The sequence below is a fragment of the Nilaparvata lugens genome, chromosome 9 (genome assembly GCF_014356525.2).
Source record: "Nilaparvata lugens isolate BPH chromosome 9, ASM1435652v1, whole genome shotgun sequence".
NCBI classification, from domain to species: Eukaryota; Metazoa; Arthropoda; class Insecta; order Hemiptera; family Delphacidae; genus Nilaparvata; species Nilaparvata lugens.
Window position 1 is genome coordinate 1,632,538 of NC_052512.1, and position 19,848 is coordinate 1,652,385.

At 33.9% G+C, this 19,848-nt stretch overlaps 2 protein-coding genes across 4 annotated transcripts in view; both read left to right on the forward strand.

The window, feature by feature from the left end:
* Positions 1 to 7,866, forward strand: part of LOC111043334 (transcription initiation factor TFIID subunit 7) — a 104,781-nt gene extending 96,915 nt beyond the window's left edge. For all 3 annotated transcript variants that reach the window (XM_039435376.1, XM_039435375.1, XM_039435374.1), the window contains exons 8-9: positions 1,110 to 1,279; positions 7,641 to 7,866. In XM_039435376.1, the coding sequence (XP_039291310.1) occupies positions 1,110 to 1,279; positions 7,641 to 7,685 (215 nt within the window). In that variant the 3' untranslated portion in view covers positions 7,686 to 7,866. The remainder of the gene's footprint in view (positions 1 to 1,109; positions 1,280 to 7,640) is intronic.
* Positions 7,867 to 10,630: 2,764 nt separating this feature from the next.
* Positions 10,631 to 19,848, forward strand: part of LOC111043335 (importin-11) — a 96,173-nt gene continuing 86,955 nt past the window's right edge. The window contains exons 1-4 of the mRNA XM_039435753.1: positions 10,631 to 10,787; positions 11,564 to 11,731; positions 13,293 to 13,507; positions 17,119 to 17,344. Of these exons, the coding sequence (XP_039291687.1) occupies positions 10,785 to 10,787; positions 11,564 to 11,731; positions 13,293 to 13,507; positions 17,119 to 17,344 (612 nt within the window). The 5' untranslated portion in view covers positions 10,631 to 10,784. The remainder of the gene's footprint in view (positions 10,788 to 11,563; positions 11,732 to 13,292; positions 13,508 to 17,118; positions 17,345 to 19,848) is intronic.

The window sequence follows — 19,848 nt, forward strand, 5'->3', positions numbered from 1 at the left end:
AAGCTGTTTTTAGACTGGCTACTAACGACAGGACATGCACACACACACATGTTCTTTATGACTATTTTTTCATCAGATAGAGTCTTCAAACAAAAAGCAGCTGTTCGATAGGAGCTTCGAACATAAAATAAACAATGGATAAAAATCAATAAACCAATGGAAAATCACAAGTTATAAGATACAAAAATTTTTTCAACCTCAAATAGGGTAGTGAAGAAAAATAAACAACAAAAAATCAAAGATACAAAAACCTAACTTCAAAAACTTTTGTTCGAAGCCTTTCCCTGTGATGACACAACAATATATGACGACATGTGTGTACAAACGTGTTTATTATTTATTTATTTCATTGACAGTAACAAATCATAATTACAATATAATATGATGTGCATATTATCATGCATGTGGTTAGTGGCCAGCCTTGACATATTATTACAAGTTGTGGATTTCAATTCATGAACGAGTTCTTAAGCCCGAGGGACTCACTATAGTAAGGTCTACGTTATAATGACAGTGGAGAAAGATAGGAGAACAACGTTGCCGATCTTCTGTCTTGAATACCTTCTATTGACGGTAGCTGATACATGTTTATTGATGTAATATCACCTTCTCGTTTAAAATAATCAATTATATTTTATCAAGCAAGGAAATTATATTTTCAATAATTTCATTATGTATAATTAAGATGGAATATTTTGTAAATTTATTATTACTTCTACATTCATTGTTGAAAGACAATCTGGCTACAGAGCAAAGCGAGAAAGAGATAGCGCTATCCGCTTTGTTGAAGGATAGACAAGGATAGCCAATACCATTGCTTATCAAACACTGCCATTATAACGTGGACCTCATATATTAACATATTTTTCTTTCTTAGTTTATATTATCTACCTTTTTGAATCTTAATATAAAATTGTCTGTAGTTACACTGAATTGCTATGGATATTCAGTGAAGTGCGTTATATTTAGTTTTCCTTTTCTTTTGTACTCTTTTGTTATCAGATACCGTATCTCAATAAGGCTCACACTGGAGTTCGTCTGTGAGATTTTCCATCTCTATGTTTTCATAAATGATTACATAAATGAAATGATGAATTGAATGTTTACAGGTGAAATACAAGCAAAACTGGAAGTATTGCAGCAACAACTGTCTGACCTGGCCGTCCGTCGTCATCAGCAGGAAGTGGAGATTGCCAACATTGAGAACATGGCGCTCAGACAACGCTTTCAGGAGATACTTGACAGTCTCCTCCAGCAGCAGCTCGAGAAAGAACACAAAGTACGCTTTTGCTTCAAATTCATTCAAATCAAACTAAAAATCGTGATTTTCTATTAGCTTTATACAGAGTGTGGCAGCGAAACTTCCCTTTTTAAGTGAATAGAACTCATTGTATGGATCAGAAAGTTTGTATTTTTTTTATAATGTAGACACATATATAAAGTTTTGTTTCAATTAGTTTTGAATATCAAATCAGGTACGTGACGTCCCCAATTCTCTATAAACTGAACGGCTTTCTGGCGTTTGTCATGACTCCTGCCAGCATTGCAGGCGTTATTTTAGCAATTTATTCCCTGATATTGATCTTCCAATCTTGTAGGGTCCTTGAAAGGTTCACTTGAACAAGGGATTTCAAAAACCCCCATAGAAAAAATCACAAGGGTTCACGTGTTCCCTCAATTGAAGTCACGTTCATAAAGTTCTTGCTTAGTTGCCATCTTGTATGGATGAAAATGAAGATTATCATGAAGAATTTGTCTCACAGAACGATCGGAAAGTCCAAGAGCAGATGCATGTTTGCGCGCTGAACGCTTTGGTGATCGCAACATTGAAACTCTCACTGCCTCAACGTTCTGAGGTGACCTAATGAGCCGAGGGACTTCAGTTATTCATCTTGTCGTACTTGCAATTTGTTTGAACGTAGTCACCCACGTAACAGTTCTTTTCCGCTCAAGGACATTAGCCAAAGGTGCTTAATTAAAGCGATTTTGAAATGCGCGTTGGGTTGTGATCAGAAAACATCCGCTAGAAAAATGCGTCTCAACGGCAAATGCACGCTTCTCATTGTTCCAATGCATGATGGCAACTAAACATGTCGGTGAGAAAACTTTATGGTTTGGTTTCTCTAACGAGACCAAATTCGCTCTACTACGACATCAACTGACTGAATGGCTTTCACTTGAAAAAATGAAGTTTCGCTGCCACACCCGGTATTATAAAGAAAAGAATTGGCTTATACATGTGCGGGATAGGAAACGCATCATCACTTCTGAGCTACTGAACCAATTAACACGAAATTTTGCACAAAGTTTCTTAGGGCCGGTTTCCTAGCTCGGGATTTAGCTAAGTTCTAGACTTTAAACAGCTGGAGTCAGAAAATTGGCTTTCAGAAACGGGGTTTAGTCGCAGTTTTTATGACAATCTTTATTTTCTCATTTCCATAACTAGAAACGTTTTTCCTTGACGAAATTAAGCATTCCTAAATAATTCAAAATAGCTGAAACTTTACACTATTTTCTTTTTATTTTATTTTGTGTTCAATTTTCTAGTTTTTCGAAATTTAATTTAGACGTGACTATGGCAATGACTACGACTTCGCCCCGTTTCGGAAACCAATTTTCTGACTCCAGCTGTTTGAAGTCTAGAACTTAGCTAAATGCCGAGCTCGGAAACCGACCCTCAATTTTGCGAGGATGGTTATAGACCTATTTCCAGTTTGTCAAGTTTTTAGTTACAGAATGATTAGGTATGTAAGTTTTCTTAAGTAAATATTACAGTTCATCATGTTTTCAATTTGTCAAGTTCAAATTTACTTGAGAGTGGTTATAGATCAAATTGTGTAAAATCACTTCGCTTATATGGGCTACTTGATTCAAATAAAAACTTTTAGTACCCTTTTATTAAAAAACTAAAATATTTTTACGACTAGTTTCGACCATAGGTCATTTTCAAGTTTATATTGTTTTCATTTTTATCAAATTGTTTATTTAACGGTTTTATCTTCTATCTTCTTATTCTTCTTCTATGTAGATCCTCCTCTTAACTTGCCGTTATGAAAATTGATCACCTGACGAAAGTCAGAGTGTAAACAATTACAAGTACCTTGGTATTCTTGTCGATAAGCATCTACGCTGGTCACCTCAGATTAGCTAACTTTGTAGAAAATTAAGGGTGGTCAATTTGGAAATGTACATGCTTAGAAGTATTTTAAGTCTAAAATTACTAAAATCAGTTTATTTTGCTTTATTCCAATCCTTAGTTCAGTATGGTAATTCTATATGGGGAGGAACTTTTGATTCATCTTTAAAACCTTTATTTGTTCTACAAAAGTTAGTTATCAAAACAATAATGAAGTATCCAAGAGATTTCCCATTGTTTCAAAATTCCAATCTGTTTACTATAAGACAATTGTTCATTCTAAAGACTATTAAGAAACATGTGTTCAAATTGAAAAATATGCAACATTTTAAAAGAGTAACTAGACAAGTCGATCAAAACTCAATCATAATTGAAAGATTTGACAGCACCCTATCCCGTAGAAGTATATGATATTTGAGAAATAACCTCTATAATAAAGTTCCTAGAGGATGGTTGATAAAGAAGCCTAAAATAAAAGAACTCCATACCTGGGTGGAAGAAAATTATTTTTATTCAATTAATGATTTGGTTTGATATTGATTTGTATGAATTTAAAATTCAGCTTTATGTATATCTCTAATTATTGTTATTTCTTAGAATGGAATATTGAGTTGGTTGAATGTTAATTATTGTAAGCCTATATTGTAATATTTTATATATTGATAATAATGTACAAGTGAATAAGATGTATTAAGACTCCACGTCGGCGTACAAGTTTTCTTTTGCCGACGTGTAGCACAAAGTTGTCAATTTCCTTTTTGTTGTATTCTGTATATATTTTTTGTGCAATAAACGATTTGATTTAGTGTTCACGCGCATCTACTATTCAAAGATCTAAGCCAGCTGGTGACAGGACAATAACGCTGGATACACACGAGATCTGCTATCTCTTCATAGTGAATGATTTAATAGAATCAACTGTTGCCAACAGTTTGTAATTGAATAATCACATTTCTCAAATTTCAAGCTTATTTTCAATTTTATTTGAAAATGTTACTGGACATTAATTGTAGAGATTTTCATGCTCAATCTTTTCCACTTGAAATTTTCTGTTTAAATTGTATCTGAAGCCTGATAATTGGGAAACTATCAACTAGAGAGTTGAATATAACATTCGAAGATTTGAAGAACAAGTCGGACAACATCAGAATCCTGAAGGACAAACAGACCAGACTGCAGATCAAAGTCAGACACAGAATGGGAAGAGTGATTTCGGACGAGGAAAGGAAATTAATTTCTGAACGAATGAAGAAATATTGGGCTGAGAGAGGACGGAGTAAAGGTGGAAGATACTGACTACAGTGGTCCAATGAAGGCCATAAAATTATAATAATAATAATAATAATTGGGAAACTAAAATCAAACTTTGCATAGATGGGGCGGAGCTCCTGAAAATTTTACAGATATGGGACTTGTGGCATTGATAGAGCTTATCAATAACTATTCTATGTATAAATTTGATAAAAATCGTTGAAGCCGTTTTCGAGAAAATCGCGAAAACCCCTGTTTTTGATAACATTTTTCCATTTTAGCCGCCATCTTGAATTGCATTTGATCGAAATTGTTCGTGTCGGATCCTTATAGTGTAAGGACCTTAAGTCCTAAATTCCAAGTCATTCCGTTAATTGGGAGATGAGATATCGTGTACACAGACGCACATACACTCATACACACACACACATACAGACCAATACCCAAAAACCACTTTTTTGGACTCAGGGGACCTTGAAACGTATAGAAATTTAGAAATTGGGGTACCTTAATTTTTTCGGAAATCAATACTTTCCTTACCTATGGTAATAGGACATGGAAAGTAAAAATACTGTATCAGCCAAAATAAACAGTACTGAAATGGTAATACTTCATTTTACGCATAAATTTTAACAGTTCATACAAGTGAAAGGAAGCAAAATCTGTTGAACACGGGTAATAACATGTCCAATATGATCCTCGTTCAATATGTAACCATTAAGGTGCACATGACATTCATCTGTAAACAATACATCACTCAGAAAATCAGGTTCTCCATAGAATATTGCTAACATTGAAGCACTCTACTGAACTCTGGCTAGTTTGTTTATACAGTTCAATCGTTGTCCAGTTTGTATCCTATAAGGAAAACCACCAATATTTTTGAACATTCTTCTCATTGACGTATTGCTAATATTCAGTTTAAGAGAAGCTAGCATTAGGCTTCTTTTCGGTGACTGTAACTCTTGCTGCAACACTCTTGCGTAGTTTTTACTTGTGCAGTTGGGCGACCTGAAAAGCCCTTCCGCTGTGTCAAGACATTACCTGTTCTTCGACATTTTTCAACAACACTAAGAATCACGGCGGATTTTTGTGGAAATGTTCCTGAAAACGTAAAGCAGTGTGTGACAAGCTTAGACCACCCGCACGTCCATTTCTGTATGAGCGAAAATAATGCTCTACGATAAAAGTTTTTCTACATTTGTTAGCACCATGTTAACAAAAACTATCATCAAATAAGAAAGAAGTAATGAACGCAAAGCAAAGTGGCATTATCCCGTACGGGATACGAAATACATGTTTCACGCATCATCCCGTCTGAACTACTGAACTGATTAACTTGAATTTTGCATAAAGATTCATGATTTACTGAGGATGATTGTAGGCCTATTTTTATTTTTGTTAATCAATTAATTGTATTTAAAAAAAAAAAAATATTTGTGATTCAACGTTTACCTAAGATAAATTCCAATCAAATCGTTTTCCTTGTAAGCGATTCTATAGTTTTTCAGCTGTTGTCAATACTGCAAATTGACTGTTGTCAAATCAGCATGTATCTATGAAACTAGTGCCCGGTTGCAGAGTCGTCACATAAAGTAAAAAGAGACAGTTAACTCATTATTTACGAAGCCATAAATTCACTTTCCGTTGCACAGATGCCAAAGTAAACTATAGTTTCCATAAAACTAGAAACGCTCAATTAGACACATGATTTCGTTGCACAGTCGTCAGATAAGCTTATTTATGTCTCCAATAGCTAAAAACGGTCAGTTAAGTTATGAGCCCAAAGTCGTGCTGTTAAATCCAATATCTACTCCCGCCTTATGCATTTCCATTTTTACTTTCCTTGCCCTATTACCATAGGTAAGAAAAGTATTGCTTTCCGAAAAAATTAAGGTACCCCAATTTGCAAATTTCTATACGTTTCAAGGTCCCCTGAGTCCAAAAAGTGGTTTTTGGGTATTGGTGTGTGTGTGTGTGTGTGTGTGTGTGTGTGTGTGTGTGTGTATGAGTGTATGTGCGTCTGTGTACACGATATCTCATCTCCCAATTAACGGAATGACTTCAAATTTGGAACTTAAGGTCCTTACAATATAAGGATCCGACACGAACAATTTCGATCTGATGCAATTCAAGATGGCGGATAAAATGGTGAAAATGTTGTCAAAAACAGGGTTTTTCGCGATTTTCTCGAAAACAGCTCCAACGATTTTGATCAAATTTATACATAAAATAGTCATTGATAAGCTCTATCAACTGCCGCAAGTCCCATATCTGTAAAAATTTCAGGAGCTCCGCCCCATCTATGCAAAGTTTGATTATCCAAAGTTTCCCAATTATCAGGCTTCAGATACAATTTAAACAAAAAAATTCAAGTGGAAAAGATTCAGCATGAAAATCTCTTCAATTAATGTTCAGTAACATTTTCACTTAAAATTGAAAATAAGCTCAAAATTCGAAAAAATGTTATTATTTCAATTACAAACTGTTGATTCTATTAAATCATTCACTATGAAGAGATAGCAGACCTCGTGTGTCTACAGCGTTATTGTCCTATCACCAGCTGGCTTGGATCTTTGAATAGTAGACTTGAGATGCGCGGGAACACTAGCGTCAGGTGATAAATTTGCATTATGGCAAGGATAGTTGTGTGAGTGCGCCACACTAGATTTTAGAGGTTGTGATAGCTTTTTTTGAAAGATGTTTACGAAAAACCATCTGTATATAAGTAAATTATTTTTTCTCTCCCTATGTTTTATTAAGTTGTTTATAACCTCCAAATCGCTAAATATGGTGAGAAATCTCGCCAATAGCCAAGAGTCGCCATATTGTTTATCTTTTTTATGTGAGGTCTTTTAGGCCTGTTCACAGTGATGTTGATTGAAACTTTCCCCGATTCCAAGACATTGGTTGTATAGAAGCATGTACGGAAAAAAGTGAATAGAGCTGCAGTGTGACTTATTTTTCATGCTAATTCTAGTTAATATAGCTAAATGGGCTTCGGCAAACGACTGTGCAACGACCAACCATTTATGTCAGTAATTTTAAACTTTGTCCCACATAGCTATGTTTGATTTTATGTAACGACTCTGCAACCGGGCAAAGATTCAATTCATTTGTGAAACAGACCCTTGCTGAGCATGGGTTACCTGCTAGTTATCCAATAAAAACAAGAAACAAGAACAAAACTTACTCACAAACTATTTATTAATTTTTGCTAATAATTTATGGTCTTATTTATGGTCTGTTGCAGTATCAAGAGCTAATGCAGTTACTACAAATGCAGCAGATGAAGTGAAACAATATTGCAAACAGTGAAGTGTTGAGCCAAATATTTTCATTTCATTTTATCTATTCATTTATTGGACAAAATGAATAAATATAGTATCTAGAGATACAATATCAGAAATCAGGCAATCGCCAAACTATTCTATAACTTGTATAATAAATGTTGTAAATAAAAAATACGATTATGCTTATTAACCTCGTTCATGTATTCATAGTTAAAATTGTCTTTCTTTCTTCTGATGTTCTCATCCTAACTTGAACTATTTGTCAATAGGAAACTATTTCTACTTTTACAACACTACATTACTTTCTGAGTAGTTGTGAAGGTGATATTATGGTAGTCATCAATACGAAATAAAAATACTACAGTACCGTAGATATTGTTCAATCACATATTTATTGAAAAATCGAGATACTGGTTTCAATTGTTACATCTTCATCAATCTCTGGAGTGTACCAGAGATTGATAATTGTGTAACAACCAAAACCTTTATCTCGATTTTTTTATAAATCTGTAGTTGGACAATATCTAGTATTTTTATTCAGCACTACATTATACTACTTGTTACTTCAAGTCCGGACGCGTTTCAAGGCACTGGGCTGAATCTTCAGCGTACAAAAAAATTTACACTTGAGGTGTCCTTGCCTCTTCACTAGGAAATACTGAAATGAAGTGCATCTAAAGGGTGATTCTCGTTGAACATGAAAAATCTCATGAAATTATATCATCATGCGAAATATCACTGTGAGGACAATTTAGTTGGTGATGATGGTTGAAGCAAAAAATGAGGTGTTTTTCACAATACAAGGAGCATTCTTTTCAAATTTATCTGGAAACCGATATGAAATAAAGCGCTCCAACTGGTCTCAGATCTAGTGAGGTCCACGATATAATGGCAGTGGATAAAGATAGAAGAGCAGCGTTGCTTGTTCTCTGCCTTAATTAATTATATTTCCATATTGTCAAAAACATATTTGGCATTTTTATGCATCTAAAAAAGGATAGTACCAGCACCTATTTTGTGGAATGATAGACAACCATAGCAACATCAGAGTTAATCAAATACTGCCATTATAACGTGGACCGCACTATAGATGGATTTTGAATCATACTTCTAAATGATAGCCTAACAATCGGAAGATATTGTTAATCAAAAACTAAAATATTCATCGAAGTTGATTTTTTCTTAAAATTCTACCCATTTTTGAAAATAATAACTCCATACTCATTGGATATAGACAGTTCTGAATGTTCTCATTTTATTCATAATTTTATAATCTAAAAAAGTTTTTCTTTTTTCTATTGGTCAATACTATAGCCATCTAGTCTAAAGACTAATGAGCTAATGTTTTCTATCCTAAATTACTACTTGAAAAATTGAACAGTGAATTTCTCATTAGAAACTCTTACTGCTATTGTTTAATTAATATGTACACTTGTTGACTGCACTATAAAAGCTAGATTCACTCAATCACTGCTCTGCTCTTTCACTGGACACTACTTGAACAAGCACTACACTAGTTCAAACGGTTTCCTCCTTTTGAGCCTCCGCACCAACCCTCCATTGTCTAGCAGCTGGATCGCCTCGACGTTGTCATGTTGGTGCAGTCGCCCCTCGTGCCTCTCCGCATGCCTCTGGATCTCGGTGGACACCAGATCGACGTGAAGGTCTCTATGAAGATCGCTGTTCCTGACATACCAAGGAGCATCCACAATGTTCCTTAGCACTTTGTTTTGAAAACGTTGAATGATATCTAAAAAAGTTGAGAGAAAATTTTTCTGTATGATTACTGGATTTAGCGGAAATACCTAAAAACTGGAAAATGGACCGAAAATACGACATTTTTGGGCCACTCTGTATCTAGCATAAAGAGATTGGTTCTGGACTTCTCTCATGTATCCAAATAATTTATTAGAAAATCAAAACTACAATATTAAAATATATTGCAAGCATACCCATTTTTTATGTCTATTGACTTAACTATTTTTGTAAATCCTTATTTATTCAGCCACAGAGCAATAGGAGTTGGAGTGAACTAGAAAAGAGAGGAAAGAGTTAGAAGGAATTAGAATCCCTTCTACTTTGTCATTTATAGTGTGGTCCACGCTATAATGACAGTATTTGATCAAATTTGGTTCTGCTATCCTTGTCTATCATTCGACAAAGCCGGTGATACTATCCTTTTCTAGGTACACAACAATGAAAATTATGTTCTTGACAGTGTAGAAATATAATTAATTAATGCAGAGAATCGGCATCGCTATTCTTCTATCTTTAACCACTGCCATTATAACGTGGACCACACTATAGCTTTGTTTTTATTCGAGTATATAGACGTTCGGCCACTTTCTTGTCGTTAATCTGCCATGACACAAATCTCCTGAGTATTGGCAGTAGCCTGAGAAGTTCGTCCTATAGCAGTCTTAGACCAGTTATAGAATAGACACGTTGGGAAGTCTAGCCTCTGAAGCCAACATCTACTGCCAAATCCACCCATCTTGACGTCACAACCAAGCTAACAACAATGTAAGTTGAACACCACAAACACTAGGACCTAAGGAACTATAAAGACTATTTATAGTTAAATACTATTTATATAAAGATATTTATAGTTCCCTACTAGAACCCGGTTAAATTTTAACCATGATTAACTTCACGAGAACCAATCAGAGAAGGCGTTGTTGAAAAGACGGCTTCTCTGATTGGTTCTCGTGGAATTAATCACGGTTAAAGTTTAACCGGCACTTACACAACTAACTCAAAAAAGTTTTCTATAATTTCTAAACGATGCGTGACGTCACTGCTGTGACGTCAAGATGGGTGGATTTGGCAGTACATGTTGGCTTCATCGACTTTCAGTATGAATATACAATGAGCCGTGTCTATTCTATAACTGGTCTAAGATAGCAGTCCATTCGCGCAAACGCGAGAACACAAACACAAACAATCATTTTTCAGATTTCAGATTTCAGTAAAATGTAAAATCCAATTCTAATAACAACGCACTAATTTACTGACACGATCGTGAGTAATATTAGAAATAAAAATAAGTTTTATAACTTCAAGATATCAAAAACTATTATAAATCATCATTATTCAGTTAACTTATGGTAAGTAAAAAGTAAAAATCATAGAGATTCCTAAAAGAATTCCAAGCATGTACGGTATAATGTTTGGTTATAATCGCATGGAATTACGCTTTCAAGTTTTTAATAAATATCTTCCTTTGTTTACACAGTAATTGTCTCTTAATTGATATTTTCTCTGTAAAATACTAACTTATATAAGTACCGTATCTCTCTGTACTGAGTTTATTATTCCTCATCGATTAGTGATTTTCTGGTGTTACAGCTAAAAACTATAACATTTATTCTAAGGTATTGTTGATTCTTTCTTTCTTCTATTATATTTCAAATTTACAATCATTATCTTTCATCAAATCCAAAATATCAAAAATAAATCCTAGCCTGTTTGGCAATGTGATTTCACATTAGAATCAACCTATCAATAATAGCTGAAATGGCATTTTTATTAATATTTTTTATATTTTATCATTAATATATTTCATTAATATCTTTTCGATCCAACAAGTTCCAAGTGAATTTTATGTAGTCTCTGTTTAAGCCTAATTCTCTTTGTACCGGCTTTATCTTTGCTACCGCACATAACCTAATTCTCTTAACTAAAGGCCCCATTACTCACTTACATAATATTTTATAATATTTATTTCGATAAAAATAAAACGTTCAGCCGATTCCCAGCGGATAGGATTCTCCTAACCTGACCTGTTCTTTAGTTTGCTTCTGCAATATTTTAAATTTGGTTGTTTTTCTCAACTATAAGGTTAATTTGATTTATAGCCTACAGTATTCTAATTTCAATGCAGATATGTGGCCTGTCATCAATTGAAATGGAGGAAGCAGAGCTATCCTCATTGCAAACAGTGTTCGAAACGCTGAGACTTGCTTCCTGCCAAGATCCAGCTGTTTTGAAACCTGCTGAGGAAAAGTTGAAGGAATGGGAAATCGTTCCAGGCTACTACTCTATTCTCATGGTAAGTCGGATTAAAATTTTAATAACGACTAGGTACGGTAAAGGTGTCTGCTCACTGCACCGTATCATACTAGGACCGGTATAGGAACGTGACCGGCACGTAACATGCATGCCATTGCCCACTGCTACTTAGCTGCGACAACGACGTTAATCCGCGTTTATAACCCGGGTATACAACGCGTATGACGACCGTTGATAGAGTTACTCAATGTTTGTTAGTCTAGGTCCCACAAACAGCCAAGGCTGTTCACTGTTTAATATTAATAGAATGATATACCACATTCCATTATGCTGGAATGCATCATATATAGTATTCCAGAGCATCATTTGTAAATTTGTTCAAGTTCGTTTTGTGCTGGTTTGTGGCTATAACTAAATTTATATTTTTAAATTTCTATATTTTTTTGTTGAAAAATAAGCTAACTATTTAAAGAATTTGCTGATCTTTGTCTTATTTTTTGTATATATTACGTTGATGACTATTAACGTTTATTGTTCAATCAATCAATTTATTTAGCCTGACGATACAGTAGCACATGAAATATACATATGTCACAAAATATTTTATAAAATTACAATACATAATGAAATCATAATTAGGTCAAAATATATAATAAAATCAATAATAATAAATCCTTGAAATGAATAAATAAGTACTTATATAGTACTTATTTGAGTACTAAGTGGAAATAAATTTGTTATCAATTCGGATCTTAATCTTTCTAAATTCAAAATTGATAATTGTTTCAAGTGTTTGTGTTTTGTTTCAATGTGGAAATTAGTGAAGAATTGGAAAGTCGTTCATAATCTTTATTTGGACAATTTATTTTATGAAATTGGGATAAAAAGGAGTTTTGGACTGTAGTCTGTTTCTTTGTCCTTAAGTTGATTGTAAATGATAAATAAAGACAACAATATCAATCAATAACATTTAATAGTTCACCCATAATAAGGCTACGTTATAATGAACTATTTCACATAATAGTTGACATTAATTTTTTTTTTATTTACAATGCAAATGACACTAATGTAATAACATTGTTACATGAAATAATAAGGTACAGTAGTCCTTGTGCTATTTTACTTCCAAATTTATAGGTGACAAAGTACAAGATAAGGTTAGAATTTCACGTGTACAATTTTTTATAAAATTCTAGTCCAAATAAACATGAAAACTATGAATTTTGAATTTAGATGGCTTGAATTATAATAAATTGATTAGAAATATTCCACTCAATTACCACTTGTAACGAATAATATTGAGTGAAGAAAATGTGGAACCATTGAAGAAACACACACTTGTAAACACTTTAATTAACTCATTAATAATTTATTGTACATACTCCTGTCCTGAATTGTTCTAAAGAGTAGAATGGACTTCCAATGAGCCATTTTCTTAAATATATGAGGAAATATCTGTTATATTTTAGATTTTTTTATTGAATTGTTGACTATGTCTTGCATTTGTTGAATTATTCTGACAATAAATGAATCTTGAATCATTAAATGTGCCCTCCTTTTCAAGATGTGTCTCAAAAAATGTGTCTTTGGGATTGTTGCAGAAGATAATTTTGAAACACGACATAGATCTGAACGTGCGATGGCTTGCGATTCTATGTTTGAAAAATGGCGTCGACCGGTACTGGCGTCGCAATATCAGCAATGGCATCAGTGACCTGGAGAAGGACGGCCTCCGAAAAAGTCTGCTCTGCAACATTCGCGAGCCAGTCCTCCAGATCGCCACTCAGATGGCTGTTATTGTCGCCAAAATTGCTAGGTAACTATAAACAATAATTGACCAAGTCATAAATCTTGCCAGTTAATGCATGGTGTCTACATCGCTCTATACAGAGTAAGTCATATTTATGGGAACCCTTCAATAAGTTGAAGACTGTTGTAGATATAATACTGTAACTTTCAGTATGAGTTATTGGTGGAATACTCCACCTTTTGACGTACAACTGAATTTCAACCCCTCATGAGGGGGTGACTTAGGGTTGTAACTAGAATATTTCAAATGTGAACACCCATTGTGTGGTGCATCATTTTAAAAGCCTTAAGAAAGATGACATCAAAAAGCCACAAGAAAGATGGCATCAATAGAAATTTTCTATGATGCTTGTATCCAAAATGGCGGCTGATTGAAGTTTTAGTTTTTAAATAAATGTGGGGTTGTAAATAAAATGTAAACACTCATTGTGTGGTACATAATTTTGAAGGCCTTTCCAAAACAAGCAAGATGACATCAATAAAAATGTTGATACTTGTATTTTCAATGTAAACACCCATTATGTGGTACATCATTTTAAAGGCATTTTCAAAACAAGAAAGATGGCATCAATAAAATAATTTTATGATGCTTGTATCCAAAATGGCGGCTGATTTAAGTTTCAAGTAAAAACTAAAACTTCAATCAGCCATCATTTTGGATAAAAGTATCATAGAACATTTTTATTGATGCCAACTTTCTCGTTTTGAAAAGGCCTTCAAAATGATGTACCACACACAATGGGTGTTTTTGAAATGGGTACTTTTAAAATATTTAAGTTACAAACCCTCATTATTTTTTTAAATTTAAACTTCAACCAGCCGCCATTTTGGATACAAGCATCATAGAACTTTTTATTGTCATCTTTTTTGTTTTAAAAAGGCCTTTTAAATGTTGTACCACACAATAGGTGTTTGAATTCAAAATATTCGAGTAACAACCCCTAAGTCACCCCCTTATGAGGGGTTGAAATTCAGTTGTACGTCAAAAGGTAGAGCTAGTTATTCGACCAATAACTTATCCTGAAAGTATTCCATCTGCAACAGTTTCCAACTTATTGAATGGTTCCCATACATATGACTCACTCTGTATATTGAAAGAATTTCTCAAACTAAATCTAAACTCGATTGCCTTGAAATTGATGAATAAAAATAGAATTACTTGGCTAGCTCAGGTCTGGTATCAGTGTTTTCAGATCGCACCTGATCAATTTTAGGGCCTCTGACTTAAACTCGGGCCAATATTGATGCGGGTTGAGCCTGAACAACTATTCTTCCTATAAGTGCCGGTTTTATTATTACTTTCCTTGCCCTATTACCATAGGTAAGGAAAGTTTTGCTTTCTGAAAAAATTAAGGTACCCCAATTTCTAAATTTCTATACGTCTCAAGGTCCCCTGAGTCCAAAAAAGTGGTTTTAGAGTATTGGTCTGTATGTGTGTGTGTTTGTGTGTGTGTGTGTGAGTGTATGTGTGTCTGTGTACACAATATCTCATCTCCCATTTAACGGAATGACTTGAAATTTGGAACTTAAGGTTCTTACAATATAAGGATCCGACACGAACAATTTCGATCAAATGCAATTCAAGATGGCGGCAAAAATGGAGAAAATGTCAAAAACAGGGGTTTTCGCCATTTTCTCGAAAACGGCTCCAACGATTTTGATTAAATTTATACCTAAAATAGTAATTGATGAGCTCTATCAACTGCCACAAGTTGAAAATTTCAGGAGCTCCGCCCCATCTATGCAAAGTTTGAATTTAGATTCCGAATTATCAGGCTTCAGATACAATTTAAAAAAAAAATCGAGTGGAAAAGATTGAGCATGAAAATCTCTACAATTAATGTTCAGTAACATTTTCACCTAAAATTGAAAATAAGCTCGAAATTTGAGAAAATGTGTTATCCAATTGCAAACTGTTGGCAACTGTTGATTCTATTAAATGATTCACTATGAAGAGATAGCAGACCTCGTGTGTCTCCAGCGTTATTGCCCTGTCACCAGCTGGCTCAAATCTTTGAATAGTAGACTTGAGATGCGCGAGAACACTAGCGTCAGGTGATCAATTCACATAACGGCAAGGAAAGTTGTGTGAGTGCGCCACACCAGATTTTTAGAATACAAATCGAAAAACTTTGAGAAATATTACCAGTAGAATCTTGTTTAGCCTTTGCTCAGCCTTAAATAGTTAATACAGTACTCATTTTTATTACATTATATTGTGTGAAAATGGAAATAAATTTGATTTTATATTTATTTATTAACCAAAAATATTTACAATACAATGTATATTATACAAAATTACAATACACCCAAAACGGCTTACATTAAAATACATTATTAACGAAAAACAGTTCAAGCTTGGTAACAAAAATCAATCTACACGATCTCAATTTTAGGATACATTTATTTTTAAATTCGGGTAAAGAATCTCTATTTATGTCATTATTTTCAAACATTCTATGATTAAATAGTTGAAGCGTAATTAAAAATGAAGAATTTGGAAAGCAAGTGGTATTTGGTTTGATAATATGAAATGTCCAACTCTAAATGCTGTAGACCTTGGTACCACAAAAATAACTTTTCAAACAAATCCGAACAATCGAATAGATTATTACACAACTTTGTAGTATACATAACAACGCAAACCTTCATCTTAGCTCTTTGTAGATTCTATTAAATCTACAAATAGCTTTCAATAACATTGTTGGATGATCTCTATAGTCAGGTCCACGTTATAATTAGCAATGGTATTGTTATCCTTGTCTATCATTCATCAAAGCTGATAGTGCTATCTCTCTCTAGCTTTGCGATGTTGTCCAATAATATTTTATTTCACTTTTGACTGTGACTTTACAGAAGTAGACAAACAATCCTCAGCCGACATGTTTTGTTTTGATTTATAACAAAATGCTAAAGTAGTAGATTTAAATGTATTTTTGAATGAATGAAATAATTTTTAGATATTAGAAACAAAAATTTCACTTGAAATGACTCTTTGAAAATTGATAACTTTGAGACCATCCAGACTTCGACCATGTTTCAGTTTACCGGAATAGGTTAGGCCTACACTGGTACCGGTATGAATAATAATATTGAAAGGTTATTTCAGAATTATTTTCATTGAAATCATCTTATTTTAGATAGGATTTCTATTATTTTTAAAAGAAATTGAAATAGAATATCTAATGAATAACTTAATTGCTGTTGTTGAAGTTCAGATTGGTGTATCAGAGCTTTTCAAATTAGCCGTCATTTCAGGTTTGTAAATCTGATCTCAGTTATGAAAGCAAAGTTTAAAATCAAATTATGAGAAAATATATTTTACTGATGAATTTGATTAATTTGACATGAAATTGACTATTTTATCAGAGGAATTAGGTTAAAATTAATATCAGATCAAATTTAATGGGATGAATTCAATATAAGCTGTGTACACTCAGTGGCAAAATGGTGTCAATTTGGCAACGTTGTTCCCGTATCTTTCTTCACTGCCATTATAACGTGGACCTCACTATAGCACAACTCACACTATTGACTTTATAATAAACATAGCCTATCTTAAAAAATAATTTTGTTTGTTTGATTTGAAACTGTATTCTCGTATTATATATAACGTAGACTGGACTACCCGCGCGAATGGCCTCAACTGATGCCCGCACTGTTGAGCGAGCTGAGGAGTGGAGGGGCGGAGCAGAGAGCGCTGCTTGTGCTGAGCCACGTCATCAAGAGTCTGTCGAGCAAGCGGCTGGCCGGTGACCGCAAGCTGTTCCAGGAACTTACCGCTAACATCTATCCCTTCCTCTATCAGCAGTGGACGGTGCACACCAATGCTGCCATCGCTCAGGTTTGTTCATTTATATTCTTGTGTTTTCCTCTTAGACCAGATATAAAATAGAAACGGCCCATTGTACATTGCCCATTCACAGTGAAAGTCGCCCCATCGTGACGTCATCATCGGATAGAAAACTTTTCTGTAGAGTAGTTTGTTTACATTGTAGATTGTTTTGTATAGATAATATTGAAAGGTTATATCAAAATAACTTTCATTAAAATTATCTTATAAATAAGATTTCTATTTTGCTATTATTTTCAAGAGAATTTGAAATAGAATACCCACCGAGCAACTCTATTTATGTTGTTTTGAAGTTCAGATTTGTATGAACATAAAAATCTGATCCCAAAGCAAAGTTTTGAATCTAATTACGAAAAAAGATACTTCATTGATGAATTAAATTAATATTACATGAAATTGATTATGTTATCAAGGAAATGGAGACTGGAAATATTGGATCAAATTTGATGGGATGAATTGGGTAACAGCTGTGTACACTCAGTGGCAAAATGGAGTCAATTTAAGAGACTCTGCAACGTTTTTCTCCTATTTTTCTCCACTGCTATTATAACGTGGAATGCCCCAGTATGAGGTCATACATGTTTTGATTCAGAGGTTTGACTTCCCAGCGTGTCTATTCTATATGTCTGGTCTAAGGTTTTCCTTCATACCCAAGGTCTATAAATACAGGTCATGACACAATCCCGTTATGCATTGCAAAATCGCCATTACGTGGGGCTCTAGTTTACCAATTTTCGAATTTATTCAGCTGTTATCATTGTAGATTGAACATAACATGATGTGTTATTAGTAATTGGAATATTGTAAAAAATATTCTACCTACAGTATTATAGTACTTAGCAAAATACTAGAAACTGAATTGTTGATTTTTAGATTTAATTGATCGGTACAGTAACTTTAAACTCTTTTTGAAGTTGGCCTCGCATATTTCTGTCTTGTCCCAATGCCTTATGAATCATAATCTTTAGGTTACAAGAAAAAGAACAATTTTCAATAATAAAGAAATGAATAATTGAAGCATTTATTATTGAAATTTCATTATTGACCGAGTGAAGTGAGGTCTAAGATTCAAAACGACGGTATGGCATTTCTCTTAATGTTTAAATGTTTTTATGTTGCGCATTTACGGCGAAACGCGGTAATAGATTTTCATGAAATTTGACAGGTATGTTTCTTTTTAAATTACGCGTCGACGTATATACAAGGTTTTGGAAATTTTGCTTTTCAAGGATAATATAAAAAGAAAAAGGAGCCTCCTTCATACGTCAATATTAGAGTGAAAATCAGACTATAGAATTATTCATCATAAATCAGCTGTCGATTTGACTATAAATTGCATGCCATTAGGCATGCAATATAATATCTCAATGTAACTTGGTAAAAAATTAGCAGCTGTGTAGACTATAAATTGCATGCCTCATTGAATGCAATATTAAAAAGGATGCAAATAACTTATAACAGCTCATCTGGGCGCCTAGATGTCTTCTGGTTTTCTCTCGCTAAATTCCGGAAAGCGTTATATGATAATTAAATCTTGTGTAAGCATGATCTGATCAAATAAATAGTTAGTGTATCAGTGTGGATGAGCTTATGGTTTGGGACGTCTTTATAACTGCGCGAGGTCTACTGTTCACAGAACTACTAGTTAAAGAATGAAAACCTGAATTCACGTATTATCTGAACTAGAATATTGTTTTTAAAATGCATAATGCATGATTTTGTTACGAGTGAGTCGAATTAGATTGGATTTTCAAATGTACCGCCTTGAAATAGGCACAAAATGGCCGCTCCATAAGGAACACGGGTGTCTTGACCTGGTTTTTATAGACCTTGTTCATACCAGGTGACCCAGAATATCGGGAACTTTTAAGAACGCCATATTACATTAGTGGGAAGGGAAAAAATGATTTTACTCAAACTAATGTGAAGTTCAAGGCTTGCCATTCAAGTATTATTAATAACATCTATCACTTTTTGGCAATTACTTCATTTAGATAGCTTCCTCCTGAACTAATACATTTTTAAAATCTGTGTTGACGATTTCTCATTTATCGCTGCAACATCTCATCTGGGATATTGCGGATTTCATATTGAATTTGATTTGGTTTTTAAATAATTCAAAATTATTGATCATATTGTGAGCGAAATCCACACTGCACGGCATTAAATGGCAACTGTGCGAGTGAGTATTGTTTGGTATCCGCGTAATCTCACAATTAGGTTGCGTTACCTGGTCCCATGAATCGCCAGGTCTGTCCACCTGTGATTTTCTGTTTGTGGAGCTATCTCAAATCAAACGTTTTCATAACTTGACCAATACTTGTGATTAAATTATAACAGACAATTCAGAATTAAATTAACAATATCCCAGTTGACATGTTCAGGAATCTCAACACAGATTTCAAGAGTGTATTCGTGCAGGAGGAAGCCATCATCTTAATGAAGTAATTGTCAAAAAGTGCTAGATGCTATTAATAATCCTCAAATGGCAAGAC